Consider the following 22,680-nt stretch of genomic DNA (forward strand, 5'->3'; position numbering starts at 1 on the left):
GGGAGGCAGTGGAGGGATGACCCAAGTGCGAGGCAGTGGAGGAATGACCCAAGTGCTTGGGCCCTGCACCCGCATGGGAGACCAGAAGGAAGCACCTGGCTCCTGGCTTCAGATCAGCATAGCGCACCAGCCACAGTGCGCCGGCCGTAGCGGCCATTTGGGGAGTGAACCAACAGAAGGAAGACCTTTTCTCTCTCTCTCTCTCTCTCTCTCTCTCTCTCTCTCTCTCACACACACACACACACACTAACTTTGCCTGTCAAAAAAAAAAAAAAAAAAGAAGAAAAGAAAGATATGTTGTTGAAGAAGATTTGTGAAATCCGTGCATAATTTTGTTGTAATATGCATTTTTGTGAATTGTTTGAAGACCTTTGGTATGCAAGGATTTCAAAATTGCTTTGCACCAAAATAAATGCATCCTTTTATTCTTATTATTTAATTGAGAAGCACAGAGAGAGAGAGACAGACAGACAGAACTCCCATTGGTTCACTCTGTAAATGCCTATAATGGCCAGGGATGGGCCAAGCAGGAGCCAGGTCTTCCTTGTGGGTACCAGGCACTCCACTATTTGAGCCATTGCCTGCTGCCTCCCGGGCCACACACTAGCAGGAGGCTGGAGTCAGGGAGCTAAAGCCAGGAATCGAACCCAAGCACACTGATATGGGCTGTGGGTGTCTTAACCAGTGGCTTAACCCCTGGGCCAAATGTCCGCCGCAGGATGCAACATCTTACGGGACCTCCTGTGTGAGAACCTGGGGTGAACTACTTCCCACTGTGGGAACATTGCATGGAGCCTTATCCTAGCCCACATGTGAGCTGCTGATTTAGTTACTGACTCAACTCCTGGGACTAACAGCACATGTTAGTCTGAAGACCAACACACTGAGGGCCCCGACCACAGCAGGCCTCACTGCCAAATGATTCTTCAAAGGCCTGGTGCTTGAGCTTCAACAGGACAACACATCAATCTCCAAAGACTTGCCCATCACAGCACCAGCCTCCAGCAGCAAGGGACCCCAGATCTCCACTGTGCAAGTCAAGCCAGCTTCTCCTGAAAACCACTCACATGAAGGTGCACCTTGCAGTGGGCATTTAGCCTAACAGTTAAGACAGTGGTTAAGATGCCTGAATTCCTGCTGTGATGCAGTGGGTTAATGCCCTGGCCTGAAGCGCCAGCATCCCATATGGACACCGGTCTAGTCCCGGCTGCTCCTCTTCTGATCCAGCTCTCTGCTATGGCCTGGGAAAGCAATAGAAGACGGCCCAAGTCCTTGGGCCCCTGCATCCATGTGGGAGACCTGGAAGAAGCTCCTGACTCCTGGCTTTGCATTGGCGCAGCTCTGGCCGTTGCGGCCAATTGGGGAGTGAACCATCAGATGGAAGACCTCTCTCTCCTCTCTCTGCGTAACTCTTTCAAATAAATAAATAAATCTTTAAAAAATTAAATTAAAAAAAGATGCCTGAATCCCACTTCTGTGCTCCTGGGTTGGATTGCTGGCTCTTGACTCCAGCTTATGGGGATCCTGGGAGGTAGTGGTTGTCGCTCCCCCTCTTCGTGGAGGAACGACACAGGACCCTGCGCTGTTCTTTCGTCTGCTCGGCCCTCCCCGGGTTTGCTGCTGGTTCTTCCCGGGTTGGCTACTGTCCCTTCCACCTCCGTGGAAGGGAGGTTCCCCCTGGCCACTTTCCCCACTTCCGCGGGGGAGCAGCACACCGCCGGCCGGCTCTCTCGGGGGCTGCACAGGTGTTCCTTCAGATAGATGTTCCCCTTAGATGTTCCTCGTGCATGTTGTCTCTCTCTTCCTTTATAGTCCTCTTCCACCAATCCCAACTCTGCTACCCACACGCCGAGTACGCTGCTCTCCTCCAATCAGGAGCAGGTCCTGCAGCTTGTCAAGTTGGTGAGAGGCAGCTGGGTAGCAGCTGTTGCCTCCTCTCCCAGCGCCATATTGTGGGAGAGCAGATGCATAGAATAAGTCTTAATTCCAGTAACTTAGTCTAGTCCGAGTTGCTCCCCACAGTGGTGATGGCTCAATAAATTGGGTCCCAGGGGGAGACCTGGCTTGAGGTCCTGGCTCCAGATTTTGCCCTCTGCCCTGCCGTAGTTGCTGCAGGCAGTTGAAGAGTGAACCAGGGCATGGCAGCTCTCTTCTGTTGCTCAAAAAAATTAAAAAGGAAATTTTTTTAAGGTATACCTAAAATGTATTAGACTTCACTTTTCATGGAGGCCTGATTCCATCCTGATTGAACAACTGGCCTTCAATGATTCTGGAACTCACTGTGTGGCTAACACATCTCATCTATGCAGTATAACCCCTGTGATGTTTGTTTACATTATTCTTGCACTCTCTTAAGCCTTGTGAACCTAAAATTCTGTCTATATTGCAATAAACCATGTTGCTCAGTGACTCATACTTTGATTGTTCCCTTATCCATATGCAAGAGGGTCAGAGAAACACAGAGGGAGATTTTGAGGCCATTCATGGATGGGAGGGCCCACTTACATAATACTAGGAAAGGGCTTATCTTAATTCAAGTAGAGGATGTATTTATATTTGCATTAATAAATGGAACTGTCATTTAGAATTTGTAATTTTTCATCATCTTATTACAATGTACCCATTCCCTAAAACGCCCAGTGTGGGGCTGGCCTCGTGGCATAGTGGGTTAAACTGCCAGTTGCACCCCCAGCATCCAATATCAGCGCTGGTTTGAGTGCTGGCCGCTCCACAAACCAGCTCCCTGGTAATGACCTGGGCAAACAGCAGAAGATGGCCCAAGTGCTTGGGCCCTGCACCTGCATGGGAGACTCAGATGCTTATAGCTCTTGGCTTCAGCCCGGCCCAGCCCTGGCTATTGTGGCCATTTGGGGAGTGATGCAGCAGGTAGAAGGCTGGTCTCTCTCTAGATATAGATATATAGATAGAGAAACTCAATAAATAAATCTTTAAGGAAAGAAAAGAAATTCTCAATGTCAATGTCAGGACTACGGTGAAGTGCCCTGATCAGAGAGATCGTGCAACTCAGATCCCTCCCCTCTGGCACACACTTCTCCTGCTCCCACAGTGATTCCCTCTGCATGAACCCCTTCCCACCACAAGACACCAATCAGGGTTCAGACTGGGGCCAAGCACTGAGCAATTCTGGGCTTTGCTGCAAAGATGATTTCCATAAAAAGACACTTAGGAAACAAGGAGCAATGTTGCCATGTTGCCTTTAATGGAAAAGTGCTTAGCAGTTAGGAGTTTTTTAAAAAGTTCTTTTATTTAGAAAAAACATATCTATCCAGCTTCTAGGCAATCTCTTGAGTTTGCGGAAATACGCAGCCACTTGAAAACTAATAAAGTCTTTAGAAAAATAAACTCTGAACACGTGATTAAAAGGGGGAAAGCCCAGTCTTGTTAGCTGCACAAATGCATAAGAAAAAGGAGCCGGGTCTGTCCGAGCCGGTTCACCCCAGCGCAGAGGCAGCTTTGACTTTGGAAGATAGAGCCTGCTTGAAGCGCCGTTTCAGGTCCTGCATGTTGGGCGAGCGGGGCCGGGGGATGACGGAGGCCCTCCGCCGCTCCCCGGCCAGGCTGTGCGCTTTGCTTACTTCCTTGCAGAGGTGCTGAAACACTTCACAGACGTCTTCGTAGTTCTCGCTGGTGGAGATTTCAAGGAACAGACTGCCCAGCTCGCTGGCGAGCTGAATGCCATCCTGCGTTTGCACTTGCCGAGCATGCTGGAGGTCGCCCTTGTTGCCCACGATGATGACGGGAGCTTTGGAGTCAGGATGGACCTTCCGGATGTGCTGGTACAGGGGCCGAATGGCCTGGTAGCTGTCGTAGTCTGTGATGGAATAGACCAGAAGAAAGCCCTCGGCCCACTGCACACATTTGGACAGGGAATCCACCGCCTGGCCAAGGCCATCCTGCGCCTGAGAAACATCAAAAGGAGAGGCAGTCAGGGAAGCCCTCAGTGGGGGGGCCCTGAGCTCAAATTCCACATCAAAGCTGCCCTAGAAGAAGGGCTTGCAAAAAAAGCCACTGAATTTCAGGTTGCACCCAGCATCTATAGGAGGCTTTTGACAGAGAAAAGTGTGAGCTTGCGGGCCAACTCCCTGCCTGGCTGTTATCAATGCTTTATTTTTAAGCCCCTTGCATGACAGGCAGTTTCTGTAGAATTGTTACTGGCTGAAGAATGACTTTGAACCAGTAGGGCTCAATTTTTAGAAAACCAACTCCTAATAAACAAAACTTTGAAAAGAAGCCAAGATAAATATCTATTCCCAAACCCATAAAAATATTTTTAGCAGGCAACTTCTCCAGAATGTTACAGAAACACATTCCTTTCCGTGGGCTCTCCCACTAGACTTTCTTCCCTACCAGGGAGTAGCAATTAGTAACTTGTTAATGAAGTTACATTCCAGATGCTGGCCAAGAGTTACTTGATTGCAATTACTGTCTGACTTGGGGGAACAGCCAGCAACTGCAGAGTTTCCGCAGTCCTGGCTAGGCGAGAAGACTCTCTCCCACCAAAATCCCATCAGGCTGGTTTTGGCGAAAGTCCCCCATGGTCCAGCACTGGAAGAAGCGGTGAGACCCGCCCGCCAGGTGTGCAAAGACAAACGGCAGGTGGCCGAGAAGAGGAAGCTGCCTGGAACCACTCAAGGCCTCAAAGGGTTTCTAGCACACCAACCCCACCTGTGAACAGCTCATGCCTGCACTGACAGCAATCCAACCTCTTGCTCAGACCCAGGAGCCGCGAGCTCAGCGCCCATACCCTACACCATACTACTACCACCCCAGCGGTGTTCTGGGGCCAGCGGTTTGCTCCCCACAGGTCTTACCTGGATGCCCCCAGGAGTGTCCTGGATCTGCAGGGATAATTGGTCCCCCTCCACATAGACGAGTCGTGAATACAGTTTGCCTGGAGAGACGAAAGAGTTTGCTTTAAGAGCCTCACTCTCCGACCACGGAAGAGAAAAGGGAAGCAGGGAGAGTGAAACCATTCTAACCTGTATTCGGTTCATAGTCGCCAATGAATCTCTTGGTCAGGAAGCGCACGATCATTGCTGGAAAGCAAATCGAAAAAATTAGTTGAAGGAGGTAGGCAAGGGATCAAAGCCGGGCACTCCCGGGCCGCTGGGTGCAGACACTACCACCCACAGCTCTGCAACGCCCAGGACGCGGGGGGATGCCCTCCGCGGGCTTTCTGGCAACCCGGGTCCCGAACAGGTGCCAGCCCAGGGAGAGCCCAGGAGGAGATGCTCTGGGAGCCGGCGGGCGGGAAAGGGCCCAGGGCCGTGCCGGCACCCTCTGAGGCGCGCATCCCGTCAGGCTGCTCCTGCTCCCAGCCAAAGCGCCCGCTTCCCGCCGCACTCACCACTCTTTCCCACGCGGCCGGCACCCAGCACAGCCAGTTTAATGTCCTTGGGCAGGAAGCAGTCCGTGGAGGACTCAGGAATGGGAGCGAGCAGAAAGTGCCCGGACATGTTGGGCGGCCGCATGGAGCGCGCTCAGGAACGGAGCGCAAAGCCGGCGGCCAGGCAAGGAGCGCGGGATCCCCGACGCTCGGACCAGGCAGTGGCAGGAGGAGCTGTCCAAGCCTGCGGCTTTTAAAGGGCTGGGCGCGCGGGACAGTGCGCGGAGCCAGTGCGCGGGGCGGTGCGCGGCCGCCTCCAGCCCCGCCCCTTCCGCGAGCAGCACGGAGTGGGCGGGAGTTGGGGGCGCCGAGGGGAGGGTCTCCGCGGCGTGCGCAGCGCCCGTCGCTCTCCTGGGGCGCCGCGGAGCCTCGGCCGCCATCCAGGCGTACTCAGCCCCTCGGGTGAACCCGAGAACGTGGTCGAGAGCTGGAGGACAGAAAGAGAGAAGGAGCCATCAGCTGGATGGTGCTGCAACATGAGAGCGTTAGATCTCTGCTGAATGTCGCCCCTTTTGTTTTCAGAAAGTGCTTACGGGGGTGACAGGAATAAGGGCGAAAGGAGGGGATGCGAGCCCTGGTTTAGTGCCTGCGAAGTAACCGTGACCTTGCCTGGATATGTGCATTCCGCTGGGGGGCAGTCGTTACGTGCAGCTCAGCGTGCACACGCAGCCCCCTTCCTGCAGGCTCGGGAATTGACTCATTCGCGGCCGGGAGCTCGGGCGGGCAGGAAAGGGCCCAGGGCTCCTTCTCCATCATTAACCCCGTTCAGCGCTCTTGGGTCATGCCTGCTTTTGCTACAGTGTTCAAGTATGGGCTTCTTGGTACGTGGTGGAGTGTAGGCCGGGAGGAGGGGGTGGGGGGAAGACAGCACCAACGAGAAATGTGGCACAGTTGCACTTCCATGGCAAGGCAGATGGCTCGGGACCTCATCCTTGGACAGGTGGAAGAACTTCATGCTCCTGGCGTCCTGCATGCCAGGCTCCCAGCCCATGCATATCCACCCCTGAACATCTCTGATGTTCATTCACAAGACTGTGGGTCAGTGAGTGTGCTTAAGCTATGCTAGGCCAGGCTCTGCTGGTCTTGACTGAGTTTCCAGGCTCAGGAGGGAGTGAGAAGAAGGTAAGGGGGTGGAGTTAGAGGGGTGCTGCTCCAGAATGGCCTTACCTGGGTATGGCCCCTGGTGGAGCTGTAGGCTATCACCATGTCACCGGGCAGCCAGGGAGTCACCCATCTCTCTTCATCCCAAGCGTTGGCCTGGTTTGTTCTCCTGCCAGCTGAGCAGATTTCTAAGCGAGTGAGTGGAGATGGCTGAGTTCACCAGAGACCTGGGCTCCAGGGCGTAGCATCTCACTTGTGCTGCATTATGTTGACTACAGCAAGCCATGAAGCCAGCTCCAGGTGCAAGGGGTGGGGAAATATACTCTACCCTTTCATGGGAGGAGCAGCACAGCCATTATTTGAAAGGGTGGGAGAGGCAAGGGGTCCGTTTTGCAATTGGCCACATGAATGATTATGCCTCCATCTGTCAACCCACACCGGTGATCTATGAGTCATCCCTGACTCCAGCCACCTCTGACTTCATTGATTAATCACCAAGTTCCATCCTTTCTACTGCCTACATTCCGTGGTGTCTCCTCCTGTCCATCTCTACTGCTCTCATTTCTCAACTGAATAATCCTGAACTTGACCAGAATAGATGGTGACTCAGTTGACATGTTCATCCCCTGGAGATGCATTCCTTGACCACTGCCACTATCTCTGACTCCAGTCTCCCAGTTACCTGCTCTCAAGGCACCCTGGTCCAAATCTCATTGTTTTCTACTGGAATATTTGTTTCACATCTGTCTCCAGGGTGAGCAGGTACTCTAGCTGGTGTCTCTCATGGTGCCTGGGATGTGCAAGTCCTTCAGTAAATGGCCAACTGTGTAGATGAAGACTTGGATGGCTGGTGACTTCCCTGTGGAGGCTGGAAAAGACAGAAGTCTTGTTTATGACCTTGGTTTTATGAGCAATCCGCCCTCAGGAGGAGATGTCCTGAGAAAACATCTGAGATGAACTACCAGATATACGTTGTCCTGACTTTAGTTGTTTGAAAGGCAGCCTCCTCCTGTCAAACCTCAGTGTTAACTGGAAAGACTTGGAGCAGGGTACTTGACTCGCTGACAGAGAGGAAAGCACCATCAAAGCAAGGGCTAGGTGGGGAGCAACTATGAAACTGTTAGGTCTCCAGGTTGTTGAGGCTCCACGATGAGGGGACCAAGCTATCATCTCTCTGATGTTCTTAGCCTCTCCTTTTTTGTAGTTGTTGTTTTTTAAGATTCATTTATTTGAAAGGCAGAGTGATGGAGGAAGAAACCAGGAGATAGGAACTTCACCCAGGTCTCCCATGCAGGTGGTGGGTGGCAGGGGCCCAAACATGTGGGCCGTTTTCTACTGCTTTCCCACTCACACTAGCAGGGAGCTGGATTGGAAGCACAACAGCCAGGGCTCAAACCGGTGCTCCAATATGGGTTGCCAATATTGCAGGTAGCAGCTTGGGTCACTGAGCCCTGATGCCAGTTCCTGGTCTCTCCTTCTTAGATGTAAGACGGCTCCCACAGCATCAAGAGCTCACCCAGAGCTCCTCTAATTCATAAACAGCCCCTGCCCCACCACCCACTTGTAACCCAGTATCCACTCCCTTTACTCTATAGCCTAAGCTCTTGCTTTGTCTTTTATATTTATGGAGTGAAACCATTCTCACAAGAACTTCACAGACTTTTGCTTACACCTCTCTGGCCAGAGCAGAGAAGCTCAGAAAGAAATTATTCTGGGATTGCCATGTCTAGTTTAGACAATCATGGCTCCTCCCCAGGAGCTGGACACATGGCTATTCCCATTCAAAAATCAAGAGACAGAGGAGAGAATGACTATTAGACAACAGCCAATGAGATTTGCCACAAACCCTTTTCCTTTTTTCCTGAGATAGAAATGCAGAATCCTCAAAGGGAAAGAGACATCTTCCTTGGTTGAATCTGGAGTGTATCTCTTTACTTCATTCCTTGTCCTACATTCCCTTGTCTGGAATAAGATCATTTACATAAGAAGGTTCCTAAGACTGCTCTCTGTTCAGTGGTAATTATGTTCCATCTTGAAATTGCATTACACCTTTGCTCAGAAGACAGATCTCAAAATGTTATTCCATTCTCTTTGGAAAGGCTATTAGCCTTTGCACATATACAAGATAAAGCGTGACCTTTCAGTGAAGACAATAAACTAGCAAACCTCAGGATTATAAATAACCTTGCTGAATGGTTGCTGCTTCTATTCTGTGTTTTCATTTTAGATTTCTTTGTGTCCAGAGTTACGTAAAATTGTGCTGCAACCAATATAACACAGGCATGCTGCAGTGGTTTTTCAAAGATCATAGGAATGCGTAGGCATAGACACAGATACACAAATCTGTGGGTGTTTGGAATGAGTGGGCAGGGCAGAATTTGGTAATACGCAAATAATATCAGACTGGGGAAGTTATTAACTACTTACTAGCCAAATAGAAGCTTGAATTCTAACCCTCGGGGCAAAACTGTTGAGGGTTCTCCTCTGGTTCATGAGCAGCCTCCTGCCTACCACCCATAACCCAGGATCAGCTGCCTTTCCAGTGTAGCCTGAGTCCTTGAATGTTGAGTTTGTAGGCATCATGCTTCTGCTCTCTACCAGTTCCATACTTTGTTTCAATTCATCAGAATTCCTGAAAATCCATTCTTTGTAAGTCTGTGATATGGACAAGTGCAGAATACAAAGATCAACTGACTCACTGTCTCAAAACATTTACTGGGGATGGGGGAGGTGGGGGGAGGACAGGGGATGGGTATGTGTGTGCGTGTAAGACATGCCTGTCTGCCTGCCTTCATAGGCAGTAATCACTCATCAATTGCCACTTATAAATTACTGATGACTTTACAAAAACATTCTCAAATAAAGGGGCAGGCATTGTGGTGCCGGGGGTTAAGGCGCTGCTTGTGTCATCTGTGTCTCATGTCAGAGTTCCAGGGTTTCAGTTCCAGCTCCTCTTATGATTCCAGATTCCTGTTAATGCACATCCTAGGAGGCAATAGGCGATGGCTCAATTACTTAGGGCCCTGTCACCCACGTGGGGGGACTGGGATGGAAATCTAGGCTCCTGGTTTTGGCCTAGCCCAGCCCAGCAGTTGTAGGCATTTGAGGAGTAAACCAGTCAATGGAAGATCCCTCTCTCCCTCTTTCTCTCTGTCACTCTGCCTTTCAAAACTTTTAAAAATAAGAAATTTTAAAATCCCAAATATTATCTTATTTAATTCTTTATTAATTCTGTGAGACACTTTTAAAAAAATTCTACACTGAGGTTCAGAAAGTTCCGTAACTTCTCCGAAGTCATAGAGGTATTTAGTAGAGGTGACTCCACTGCCTCTGCAGATTGGAACCCTTCCCACCAGTGCGGAGAGCAGGAGGAAGAACACCCTGCTCAGGTCCGTGGGCGAGGACAGAGCAGATTTGGGGGTGAGCACCAGCAGGGCTGCACAAAGGAGGACCAACCTGGCAGGGGACCAGGGAAAGCTCTGGGGAGCAATGAGCTGCTCTCCAGGCGTGAGCCACATTTGATGAGGAGCCTTGGAGAGAGAGAGAAGGGCACATCTAGTGGAGGAGACAGGAGCAGCAAAATCAGGAACACAGGAAGTGTGCAGCAAGCTTGGGGAGCTCTGAGCAGCCTCAGGTGAGAAGGGTGTGTTGGGAGACCCCAAAAGCTGGGGACCAGAATGTGGGTTTTTTTTAATGGATAATTTTTTTTTTTTAACAGGTAGAGTCATAGACAGTGAGAGAGACAGAGAGAAAGGTCTTCCTTCCGTTGGTTCACCCCCCTAATGGCCACCACGGCCGGCGCTGCGCTGATCCAAAGCCAGGAGCCAGGTGCTTCCTCCTGGTCTCCCACGCGGGTGCAGGTGCCCAAGCACTTGGGCCATCCTCCACTGCCCTCCCCGGCCACAGCAGAGAGCTGGACTGGAAGAGGAGCAACTGGGACTAGAACCCGGCACCCATATGGGATGCCAGTGCCCGCAGGCAGAGAATTAACCAAGTGAGACACGGTGCCTGCCCCCTACAATGTGGATGCCAACAAATGCCCTGTGACAGAATTTATGAGGATGTTGTGGAAAGCCATTCAGCTGTTCTTGTGGCCACTCGCTACAACAGTGTCTGAGCCGGGAGCTTACAAACAGGATATAATCTCTGCTCTCAAGGATCTTAAACTGTTTTACCAATCTCCCCTGAGCAATCAATTCTCTCTTCCTTCTCAGGTGGAGCAAAAACATCCAGTCTCATGTTCACTTAAGCTAAGACACTAAAGGGTACCCACTGGATTTCTTTTCCCATCCAAATGAGTTCCCTAAGTTCCAGTCTTGCTGGAAGAGTGCGTGTGTAGAGCATTTTCTCTGTGCCTCCTGCATTAGTGGCTGTGTAGACAGCCTGTCAGCTGCTCCTCTCCACACACTTAGGCTGTTTGAAGAGAGTCACAGTGCAGACTTCAGCTGCTTATTTGCTCCTCCATACACTTTTTCCACCTCAGCAGTAACAGCTACAGATATTGCCTCACTGTTACTATTCATAACCTAGCAACTCGTCTAACAGATTCTGTGAAGGTTTTTTGCATATACAATACCAATTTTTTCCCCGTTATATGGGGCTGAGGATGAAGGAATATACTATAAACACTTGAATTCCAAATAAATCAAATCCAGCTTCAAAATTTCTCTTGGGCTTAAAAGGGAATAGGACAAAGCTTCCTTATTTATATGTTAGCAATTTTTATTGCTAAATTTTAGTGATTGTTTATAGTTCAGCATTTTTTCTCCATCCCAGTATAGAGAAAATGCTAATACAACACTAGTGGGAAGATTGAAGAGATATGAACCTGAGTGTTTTGTTCTTAATTTTTTTTCTAAGATTTACTTTCTTTATTATTTATTTAAAAGACAGAGAGAGGGAGAGAGAGAGATGTCTTCCATTCACTTCTGAAATGGCCAAAGGGTTGGGCCAGGCTGATATCAGGAGCTTGGAACTCCGTCAAGGTCTCCTTCATGGGTGGTAGGGACACAAGCACTTGGGGCATCCTTTGCTGCTTTCCCAGGTGCATTAGCAGGGGCTAACAGGAAGTGAAGCAGCTGGAACTCCCCACATACCACCCCCAACCCACCTCTGAGTGATTTCTTTTGCCATAACATTCAGAGGTAAACTTCAAGAGTGTGATATATTTTATCCAACTCTTAGGATTAGGTTCAACCGAACAAAACCAGAATGTTTTAGAATATACCTGACTAGAATCAGAAGAGACAGAATTCAAAGTTAAAAGGCCATGCAGTCTCATCCACAGTCATGGCTCTTATTAACTTGAAAACAAGGGTAAAAAGTTTTAGAGTTAGCATGCTGTTCTTGGGGCCAGCATTGTGGCTCAGGGGTTAAGCCATCACCTGCAATGCTAGCCTCCCATGAGTGCCCATTCCAGCTGGCTGCTCTGCTTCTGATCCAGATCCCAGCAGAAGATGGCTTAGAAACTTGGCCTAGGAGCTTGCGAGACCCAGATGGAGATCCTGGCTCCTGGCTTCAGCCTAGCCCAGCCTCAGCTGTGTGGCCATTTGGGGAGTGAATCAGTGGATGATAGATCTCTCTCTCTGGCACTCTGCCTTTCAAGCAAACACATAACTTTACAAAAAGAGTATTTTTCTTCGTTTCCACTGACAAGTGTAGAGGATTTATAAAGGGTTAGTTTGTAAATCCATAATCTGTGGTGGTTGGTCATGATTTAAGAGGACCTACATTTCACGGCAGACACATAATTTTATCAGCACACATGTTACTCAAAGCTCAGAGATTCCATTTAATTCATCTATTTATAGAAACTTTTAAATTAATATTTGTAGTATCTGCAAGACATCCAGATGGAGCTGCCTGCGGGGAGTTGGAAACATAGATCTGGAGCTTTGGTGGATGTGAGCTCTGCAATGTGAGCCTCAAGTGCACAGTACAATGTGAGCCTTCAAGAGGTTAAAGACAGACATACACTAATGGTTCTCCTGCTTGAACATGCATTCCAATCACAGTGAATTCCTCAGTCACTAAGTCTGGGGGAGGTCTGCATTTTTAACAAGTTCCCAAATAATGTTGATACTGCCATTGGGGCCACACTTTGAGAACCACTGGCTTAGATACCCAGAAAGTATTTATAGAGAAGGGAGAGAGCCACAAACATAGAACACCAGGGAGCCTGACTGGGGGGGAGGGGGGTTTGGAGGAGGCAAGCTGAGTAAAGTATGCTGGCTGATGCCTCTGGAGGAGAAAATGTGTTGGCCTTGCCAAATATTAGGGAGATAAAATTAAATTTGTGAACTAGCAAGTTTTGAGTAACCTTTGAGAGTACAGTTGCATCACAGTGATGGAGGCGGAAGCCAGATTTGCAGTGGGCGACCAGGAAATTTTGCTATGAAAGGAACCAGGAGGGCACAGGAAACACTGCTTAATTAGTGTGCTAGCTTTCCCAAGTCTGCAGGCTAAAGTCCAGGAAGCAGCAAGTGGAAGGGGTCCAGGAAGAGAGAACGGGAATAATCAGTGAAGCAAGAGGACAGAAACGGGAGACCAGTCAACACTCGCTCTCTCCCATTCTTCTTTTACACTCATTGCTATCTTGTTCTGCTCTGTTGTATACAGATATTTGTGTCTTCCTGCTCCTCCTACACTGCCACCTCCTTAAGGAACGGGCCTTGTGGCGTTTGTCTGACCTTCCCCTGTAAATATGCCCTATCTTAATAAAGAAGATCCATAGATAAACGTTAACACCAACTTAGACCTTTCAACATATACCGGGTAGTGGTAAGTACTCTAATGGATATAATAAAGAAATAGAAAGTTATGATGGAATTTGCTATTTTAAAAAAGATAATAAAGGACAGTCTTGATAAAAGTTGAGCAGAGACTGAAAAAAACTCGGGGTGTGCAAATTCTGGGGATCTATGAATATACTTGACAGATTAAAGGTTCAGCAAGGAAGTGTTAGTGTAATTGAATCCAGCTTTGGAGCTGGAAGTGCTACAAGATGAGGTTAAGAAGGTAGCCACAGACCAGATTAAGTGGGGTTTTGTAGTCCAAGGTGATGGTCAGGATTTAAATAGTATTGAAATCCATGAGGCTAAAATATTACCTAGAATATGAAGGTACTTCAATAGTGTAAGGGTACTTTAAAAAGTTCATGGAAAAAGTGATTTGAAAGATGTTTACTTTGTCACAAAGATATTTTGAAAACCATGCATGGTTTTTTAGTAATAAACATTTCCCCATAAATTTTTTTTTGAAGACCTTTCAAGATTAGAAGTTAGAAAGACAAGATACAGCCAACTGGAGAGGAAGAAAAAGGAAACCAGGAAAGTGTTCCTGGAGTGCAAACTGTTAACAGCTGCCTGGGAAATCATTTTGTCAAAATGTTATCAAGGCTCTGGAAAACATGTATTATTTAACTCAGCATTGTGCTTGAGAAAACTTATGTTTAAAGATTAATCCAAAATTTCAAACAATTCTGTGCATATGCATAGTATAACCATTGGTAAATTTTTTAGAAAACTGATGTGCTATGCATGCTGTACTTCAAATGTAGGTTTTTTTTTTCTTTTGACAGATATGAGTTAGACAGTGAAAGAGAGACAGAAAGGTCTTCCTTCAGTTGATTCAACCCCCAAATGCCTGCCACAGCCAGAGCTACGCCGATCTGAAGCCAGGAGCCAGGTCATTCTGGTCTCCCATGCGGGTGCAGGGGCCCAAGCACTTGAGCCATCCTCCACTGCCTTCTCGGGCCACAGCAGAGAGCTGGATGGAAGAGGAGCAGCCGGGACTAGAACCCGGTGCCCATATGGGATGCTGGCACTGCAGGCGGAGGATTAACCAAGTGAGCTACTGCACCGGTCCCCAGATGTAGGGTTCTTACTGTGCGATTGCCTAAGGATAACAGTTCCCCTCAGCCAAGTCTGTCTCCCTTTTCTCAATTTCCAGCTTTACCATCCCTGCTGAAGAGGTATTTTATACTTCCATTTCTTCTTTGATAAGTCATACTACACTTCATTTCACCTGGTCATGGTAAAACATGGACTCAGGGTCAGGTGTTTGGTCCAACAGTTAAGATGACACTGGAGACACCCACATTCCATATTGTAGTTCTTGGCTTTGAATCCAGGCTCTAAGTCCTACTAATGTATACCCCAGGAGCCAGCACATGATGGCTTAGCGCATGATCCCTGCTACTCCCATGGGAGACTCATCCTGAATTCTAGGCTTCCGGCTTCAGGCTGACCCAGCCCTGACTGTTGCCAGGTTTTTTGAGTGGACCAGCAGATAAAACATATTTGTCTCTGCCCATCTGCCTTTCAAATCAGTTACATGGAATCATAGACCCTAAGTGCACAAAGCATCCCTAGGAATCATTTGGTCAAATCCCCTGCAGTCATTTCACTGATAAAGCAACAAAAGAATTCCACATGCTGGGGAATAAACTAAAGAATATTATACATCACGTGGGAAACTTAATCACAATTCCTCATGAGCAAAATGGTTAACTGGCTCTCAAAGGTCAGAGAAACACTGCAGCTTCATAAAGTCAATAGAAAAATAATATTGAACATACAGAAACTAGAATGAAGTTATCTATTTGGTTTTTTAAAGTAATGCTTTTTTCATTATCCTCTCATTAATCCAAACAGCGTTTACTGAATGCTTACTATAGTATGCCAGGCATCCAAAGTCTAAAGACAGTCCCTAACCTCAGGTGTAGTGAGGAAGAAAGAAGTTTTAAAAATTGAGGCCACTGTAGCAGAATTAAAAACATCTGTCACAGAAAATGTTATTCCATGAACCCAAACCAGAAGCAATGTGTCTCCTGAGTTCAAGTGCTTTCTGCATTCCTCTCCTCACATCAGGGGAGATGTCATCTATAAAGTACCACCTAAGGTACAGACTGAAGGACAAGCAGGAAGTCACCAACTGAACAGAGCAAGCACAGGCAATGCCAATGCAAAGAAAGTGAGAAAAAATATATAGTTTTCCTAATAGCTCCAGCATAAATCAGGACAACAGTAACAGGAAATGAGAAAGAAAAAAATTTAGCAGGAGCCAGACTACAAACGGCTGCACACGTGATATTATGGGTACATCTAAACTCATCAAATCATACATATTAAATATGTGCAATTATTTATGTATCCATTTTATCTGAACAAAGGTTTTTTTTTTTTTTAAAGATTTATTTTATTTGAAAGACAAGAGTTACAGAAAGAGAGACAAAGATAGAGAGACTGGTTCACTCCCCAAATGGCCGCAGCGGCCAGGGCTGAGCTGATCCACAGCAGGAGCCAGGAGCTTCTTCTGGGCCTTCCACATGGGTGCAGGGACCCAAGAACTTGTGCCATCCTCCACTGCTTCCCCAGGTGCATTAGTACGGAGCTGGATTGGAAATGGAGCAGCCAGGACTTGCACCAGCACCAATATAGGATGCCAGAGGCTGCAGGCCAGGGCTTTAACCTATTGTGCACAACACTGACCCCAGAATAAAGGTATTTTAAAAAACTACCCAGGGGCCAGCGCCGTGGCTCACTTGGTTAATCCTCTACCTGCGGTGCTGGCATCCCATATGGGTGCCAGGTTCTAGTCCTGATTGCTCCTCTTCCAGTCCAGCTCTCTGCTGTGGCCCGGAAGGGCAGTGGAGGATGGCCCAAGTGCTTGGGCACCTGCACCTGCATGGGAGGCCAGGAAGAAGCGCCTGGCTCCTGGCTTGGGATCGACACAGTGCTGGCCATAGCAGCCATTTGTGGAGTGAACCAACGGAAGGAAAACCTTTCTGTCTGACTGTAACTACCTGTCAAATAAATGAAAAAATCTTTAAAACACACACACACACACACACACACACACACCCCACCATACATACGCTCAGTAGTCAAACAGAATGGTGGTTAGGGAACTCTTGTGTGAGAATCACAGGTTCAAGTCCAGGTCTGCCATTTTATAGTAATGTGAGCACTGGTGAATTGTTTTCCGTTCTTGAATTTTCTTACACATCTAACATGGTAGTCCCACATCTCAAAGTTAGACACAACGATGAAAACAGTAGACTCTCAAATCAAGCAATCGATAAACTGTTAGTGGTATAATTATTAATCCAGCAATGGCAATATTTCAACTTTATGTGGTCTCTGACCTCACAGATAGTTAAGAATATAACCCCTAAAAGGGGGGAGTCACATGCCCCTTTATAACCAACCTCAATTATTAGTTGTAGTTCAGCTGATTACAAAATGGAGCTGGTGGTTACTGAAAAGTCTTTTTGTACCACGTGAAGTGCTGTACAAGTAGTCCTAATCATCAGGATCATCTTTTAAAGTGGTGGTGATGGGTCCACGGGGAGGATACTGCATTTTAGAAGGTAAGAAAACCTAGTTCAGGACCAGTGCTATGGCACAGCAGGTAAAGTCACTGTCTGCAGTGCTGGCATCCATATGGGTGCCACTTTTGAGTCCCAGATGTTCCACTTCCAATCCAGCTCTCTGCTATAGCATGGGAAAGCATCAGATGGCCCAAGTCCTTGGATCCCTGCATCCCTGTGGGAGACCCGGAAGAAGCTCCAGGCTCCTGGATTTGCATCAGTGTAGCTCCAACCCTTGCAGCCATTTGGGGAGTGAACCAACAGATGGAAGACCTTTCTCTGCCTCTCCTTCTCTCTCTGTGTAACTCTGATTTTCAAATAAAATAAATAAATCTTAAAAAAAAAAAAAAAAAACCTCAATCTGTAGGTTAAGCAATTTGTGATGTAGAACCTGGAAGCTCAGTGAACTGAAAAAGGAACATGAGGGCCAGAGTTGTGGCACACCAGGTTAAGCTGTTTTTGAAGCTGTTCCACATCCAAGTGCTCTTCTAACTCCCAGCTCCTCTGCTTTTGATCCAACTTCCTACTAATGTATCTGGGAAGCTCATTGATTACCCACTTGGGATCCCACCACCCCGTGGGACACTGCAATGAAGTTCCTGGCTCCTAGTTTCATCCCAGCCCAGACTCAGCTGTTGCCTTTGGGGTAGGGGGAAACTTGCAGATAGAAGACCTGTTTATCTCCCTCCCCTTGATGCCCTGCCTCTCAAATAACTTAAAAAAAAAAAAAAGGTATAAAAGAATTGATCTATTTTTGAAAGATTTACTTATTTGAAGAGAGGCAAAGGCAGAGAGAGAAAGTCTTCCATTCACTGGTTCACTCCCCAGATAGCTGCAGTGGCTGCAGCTGGGCCAATCCAAAACCGGGAGCCAGGAGCTTCTCCCAGTTCTCCCATTCAAGTGCAGGGCCCAAGCACTTGCGCCATATTCCACTGCCTTCCCAGGCCATAGCAGAGAGCTGGATTTGAAGTGAAGCTGCCTGGACTCGAACCAGTGCCGGGCCACCATATCAATTGACATTAATAAAGGAGGGGCTGGCACCATGGCGCACAAGGTTAATCCTCCATCACCGTCTCTGGCATCCCATATGGGTGCTGGCTGGTTCTAGTCTTGTTCCTCTTCCAGTCCAGCTCTCTGCTGAGGCCTGGGATAGCAGTAGAGGACAGCCCAAACTTCTTGGGTCCCTACACCCCACACGGGAGACCAAGAGGAAACTCCTGGCTTCGGATCAGCACAGCTCCTGTCGCTTTGGCCATTTGGAAAGTGAACCAATGGAAGAAGACCTTTCTCTCTTTAACTCTACCTCTCAAATAAAAAATGAAATAAAGAAAGGAGTTTGACTTCACAGTTGTAACCAAGATTAAGACCATCATCCATTTAAACTCCCCTTAAAGTTAAAAACTTCACCTTGTTAGGCACTCATTGATATTCAAATCAAGTTTTCTGGTTGCCAAAGCAGTACTTACTACCCCACCTACTTCAGTAGAGAAAGCTCAAGCCACCAATTAAGCTCCCCCCCCCCCCACCCACAGCATCTACTAAACTGGAGAACAAGTAGATTCTTGTCCTCAAGTTGAACACAAGTGGTGGGGTGAAAATACCATTTAAACAGGAAATCACAGCAGCTACATGCCTTGTTATAACTGCAATTATAAATTGTATTAAAATACCTGATAAGGAATGAACCAGCAAATAAGACCCTCAACTCTACCCCTCAAATAAAAATCCTAAAAAATTAAAATGGAGTAAAATAGACAACTTCATTACATGAGTCTTTAGTTTCCATTTCAAATGCAAACATAAACTATGGTTTCTCCTGAGGACTGCGCCTTCATGAATGCATCAGCACTAAGGGCTGGAGGGAACCTGTGAAGCCCCACTCCTCTCCTAGCATGAAGTGAACAGTTTACTCCCCTTCAGTCTATTTTGCCACAGGACAGTCTGACATCAACCTGGTCCATGCCCTGATCTTCAAACTTCCCACCCTCTGGAACTGTGAAAAATGGACTTAAATTGTACAAATTACCCAAGTTTGTGCTAATTTGTTACAGCAAGAGAAATGGACTAAAATAAACACTATTATGCTGTTGTCTAAGGCATCCTGTTCTGTGAATGGTGAAAGTGCTGTTACAAATCGTACTTTTTTAACCAACTCATTTTTTTAAACGGTCAGCTTCAAAGGCAAATTCTTGATCCTTAAAATCCAGCTATTTGAGTCATGAGTAATCAACTTTCTGAGCTTAATTATAATGCAACATAATCTTCCACTTATTTTAGGACATAGTTAAAACTTGAATAAAATAACTCTTTGGAAACAAGACACCACACCTTAATCAATTAGGTCTTATTTATTTATCTTACATTTATCATGCCATGAATTCATAAGGAATGGGTTCCAGCAACTCAGGCTCCTTTCCATTGGTTCTGACAAAGTGGGCTTCTCTGGGTGGAGCAGGCTATTGGGAAAATAATTATATTAATTATTAATACTCAGAAAAAAATATTTAATTCTGAAAAATAAGTTTACCAGTGAGCAACAATTTTTAAAAGTTCCCGAAGATCAATACCAAGATAGCCTGTCAAGTTAAATGCTTACCTGACGCTTTAGTTGAACCCAGGTACCCTTCTCTTTGGCTTCCTTCTTCTTCTGATCATTTTCCTTCACACGTTTCAAGAAGCTATCTCTGCTCTTAGAGTGCTTAATGTGTTCAATACGCACATTTATTCTCTTGGCAAGAATCTTGCCTCTGAAGAGAGCAGAAGATCTGGTAAGTGTTTTGTCAGGAGTATTAACAGAGACACAGAAAACTGCTTTGGAAGTTCCATTTGTTAAATCATGAGCCTTCTTTTTACTCTGACAGTATAAATCAACAGGGTGATGGCTTGATTACTTAATTTACCACCAATTTTAAGTCTTCTTTTGGCCAACAGCCCTAGTTTTAAGGTCTCTTTTAATGAGATGACAGCTCCTGGAACATTAATTTAACTAAGATTAATTTCTCAAATTCATGAAAACTGGAACTGTTAAGAACTTAATCAAGTAAGCTTTTCTATTAAGTGAATTTCAGTTTGTTTCCTCTGACAGGTTACAAGACAAACACTCAGCTTGCTTGAGTTTTAAAAGGATAGTTCCTTTGCCCCACTTGAATGACCAATAAAGACAAAAAAGTCAAATTGGCAAAGTGAAAAGGGGGCGAGAGAATATCAATTAGTACAAAGAACTATGACTTACTTCACTTGTTTGTTTACAACAATGCCAACAGCATGCTGGGTAACATTGTAGACTCTTCCAGTTTTTCCATGGTAACATTTATGGGGCATTCCTTTTTGAACAGTACCCATTCCCTGTTAAAAAAGGAGACAAATGTTACACTACAACTTCCCCTTCCTTTTAAACTTTGACTCTTATTAAATATTCTAAAAAATATTGAAGATTTAGCCCACTGCACCATATCAGGCCTGCTTAAGATTTTAAGTGGTGACTCAAGAGCTTTCAGAGCCGGTGAAATGTGTTTTTCATATTGCTTCAAGCAATCAAAAAGACAATCATCATTAAGCTCTGGAGTACCAGGACACATAAGACACAAAATAGCTTTCATTAGAGTTTTCTTTCACTTTTGACAAACTTAGGATTTTTTCTTAATTTTCCACTAAATGTTACCTTCAAGCAGGTATTGAGAAAAATCTAGACCCAAGAAGAGAACTTATAAAACATTCACTCTATATTTTCATAAATTACCTTGATGTCCACAATGTCACCTTTCTTGTAAATGCGCATGTATGTGGCCAAAGGAACAACTCCTGCAGAAAAATATTTTGGTTCAGTATCAAGGTTACTATATATACACACACCACCTTTGACAGTTACAAAGTTTTAAATCTTGCCAATGGACAATTACCCTTGAAAACAAAATCAGTGCACTAAAGTGTAGTTAAAACACTGCTACACAAATTGTTATTTATTATAAAATAAGCTTAAGGCCATTTTGAACATTACAGGAAGTAAAACATACACATATTACTAAAACACTACCGTGTGCCATGATTGCTCTCAAGGAGGGTACATCTACTTACCATGTTTTCTGAAAGGCCTGGAGAACATGTACCGGGTACCTCGCCTCTTTCCCTTTGTGTTCGTCATCTTGGCGAATTACTGAATTCAGAAAAGCATAAAAAGTCATATACAAATATTGGCATGTCTCTTGTAATCAAAACCCTTCTGATTTCAAATGTTTTTATATCACAAAAGAAATGTCAGAAAGAACTGCAGCATCAAATCTTTCACTCACTAGAGATCATTTATTGTTGGAGAAACTGACAAAACAGCCTTGCCATGGGGAGGGGTGGGGAATACTAAATCTCAACCTAATTTCCTGTGACAGCTTCTAGTATTTAATGCAAAGCCACTACACTTTCAAGAAGATGACCTACATTAAGCTCTCATCCTCTGTAATATGGTCCTGACAACTCAAAGAACTGCCATTCTCAGCAATTACTCCTACCATAAACAAAAGCAGCCCAATCAGGCTTAACTTCTGGACAGCGGACTAAAATAAATCATTAATTTATTAACACTCTTTAATCTTGAAGAAATGATTCTACTGAAATATCCTTTTCATAACAATGGTGTGGCAAACTGACACAAAGACTGTCCCACCAAATCCAGGAAAACTGAAGCCTGTTTACAATGGATGTGTTCATATTTTAATCGGAAAGAGGCAACCAGGTGCAGATGCCCTGTGCTAATCCTCAAAATCTTCACCTCCGTGTTTCAGTCCATAAGCAGTGTTGCTCTGCAGACTGAAGCCACTCGGTGGGGTCACAAAACAGCAGAAACAGCATCTGACTCCAGAGCTCCTCCACCGGACCCACTTTCCAGAGTTGGAAATCCATTTTATTATCTACACTCAACAAACCTACAACTTAGTGGGTTTTTCAAAACGACACCCCACGTAGAAACCGATGATGGAGTCTGAACAGCAACCAAAAACCGCGTTAACCAGAATCCACTGTGGGGTAGTCTGCTGACTGAAATGTCATTAGTATCAAGTAATTAGACAAAAACCACCAAGAACTACGACTAAGTGGCTATTACAGAACGTTCCCTTCAGCTTCTAAATCGCACGCTGTTCCGGAATCCGTTCGCTCAACACATGCTGTCCTGACACCGCCTCCCGGTACAAGTACTTTCCCCTCGTCCCACCGCCATGCGGGACCCAAATCCCGAAACAAGGCATCATCACCTCGTGCACTCAATCTCGCTTGGAATTCCCTACCCAGGTCGACTCACCGGGCTCCCACCACGACTGAGGCCTAGACACACACCTAGGCCTCAACGGACGTGCAAAGCAATGCTTTAACTCCGCTCTGGCTATAGTTCAGGCCACACCCGACTGACAACCTATCCGAGAGGGGTCAGGATATCCAAGCCGAAACGCCATCAGGAGAATTAAGTCCTTGTCAGATGAGCCCGAATCGCCTCACCCACAACGTCTCGGGCCCGTCTTTCCCGAGACGCTTCCCCAGTACAGGGCCAATGCACGGCCATTCGGTCCTCAGTCCCCGGCCCGTTGCCGGCCCGGCGCACGCCGCACCACGTAGGGCAGGCCACGGCTAGACCCACGCTCGTCAGTAGGCCCCCAACAGTATAGATGGATTCTCTAGAGCCCCGAAGCACGGCCTAGCCGGCCACGGGGCTTCCATTCCCGCTTACAGAACTCTCGAGGGCCGGGAGCCACGCGAACTTCATACCTGGAAGATGGCGGCTCCGGCCGAAAGGAAGGGGGCGGGGCCGCGGCGC

General features: G+C 46.6%; 2 protein-coding genes and 2 non-coding genes across 8 annotated transcripts; all 4 read right to left on the minus strand.

The window, feature by feature from the left end:
* Positions 1–3,198: 3,198 nt before the first annotated feature.
* On the minus strand, positions 3,199–7,375 carry RASL11A (RAS like family 11 member A). 2 transcript variants are annotated; one of them, XM_051834126.3, is made up of 6 exons: positions 7,191–7,372; positions 6,575–6,696; positions 5,369–5,834; positions 5,001–5,057; positions 4,833–4,912; positions 3,199–3,920 (listed from the first exon to the last, which is right to left on the minus strand). In XM_051834126.3, exons 3-6 carry the CDS (start codon positions 5,490–5,492, stop codon positions 3,453–3,455), a joined length of 729 nt encoding a protein of 242 aa, XP_051690086.1. In that variant the 5' UTR covers positions 5,493–5,834; positions 6,575–6,696; positions 7,191–7,372; the 3' UTR covers positions 3,199–3,452. The 2 variants fall into 2 exon arrangements, with proteins under 2 accessions (XP_051690086.1, XP_002721462.1); XM_002721416.6 differs by having other exon boundaries at positions 6,575–7,375.
* An 11,838-nt stretch (positions 7,376–19,213) lies between these two features.
* RPL21 (ribosomal protein L21) lies at positions 19,214–22,663 on the minus strand. Of its 4 annotated transcripts, XM_089304297.1 has the most exons (7): positions 22,632–22,663; positions 22,171–22,281; positions 20,955–21,033; positions 20,620–20,681; positions 20,113–20,225; positions 19,477–19,627; positions 19,214–19,336 (listed from the first exon to the last, which is right to left on the minus strand). In XM_089304297.1, exons 3-7 carry the CDS (start codon positions 21,019–21,021, stop codon positions 19,247–19,249), a joined length of 483 nt encoding a protein of 160 aa, XP_089160423.1. In that variant the 5' UTR covers positions 21,022–21,033; positions 22,171–22,281; positions 22,632–22,663; the 3' UTR covers positions 19,214–19,246. The 4 variants fall into 4 exon arrangements, with proteins under 4 accessions (XP_089160423.1, XP_008273428.1, XP_069905178.1 ...); XM_008275206.5 differs by lacking the exon at positions 22,171–22,281; XM_070049077.2 differs by lacking the exon at positions 22,171–22,281 and having other exon boundaries at positions 22,594–22,663.
* On the minus strand, positions 19,948–20,076 carry LOC127487706 (small nucleolar RNA SNORA27). The gene has a single exon (XR_007914763.1). It is a non-coding gene; the product is annotated as a small nucleolar RNA SNORA27 (small nucleolar RNA).
* On the minus strand, positions 20,369–20,439 carry LOC127487705 (small nucleolar RNA SNORD102). Its single transcript, XR_007914762.1, has one exon. It is a non-coding gene; the product is annotated as a small nucleolar RNA SNORD102 (small nucleolar RNA).
* Positions 22,664–22,680: the final 17 nt, after the last annotated feature.

This window comes from Oryctolagus cuniculus, chromosome 9, assembly GCF_051225735.1.
Source record: "Oryctolagus cuniculus isolate XC-2025 breed Fujian yellow rabbit chromosome 9, ASM5122573v1, whole genome shotgun sequence".
NCBI classification, from domain to species: domain Eukaryota; kingdom Metazoa; phylum Chordata; class Mammalia; order Lagomorpha; family Leporidae; genus Oryctolagus; species Oryctolagus cuniculus.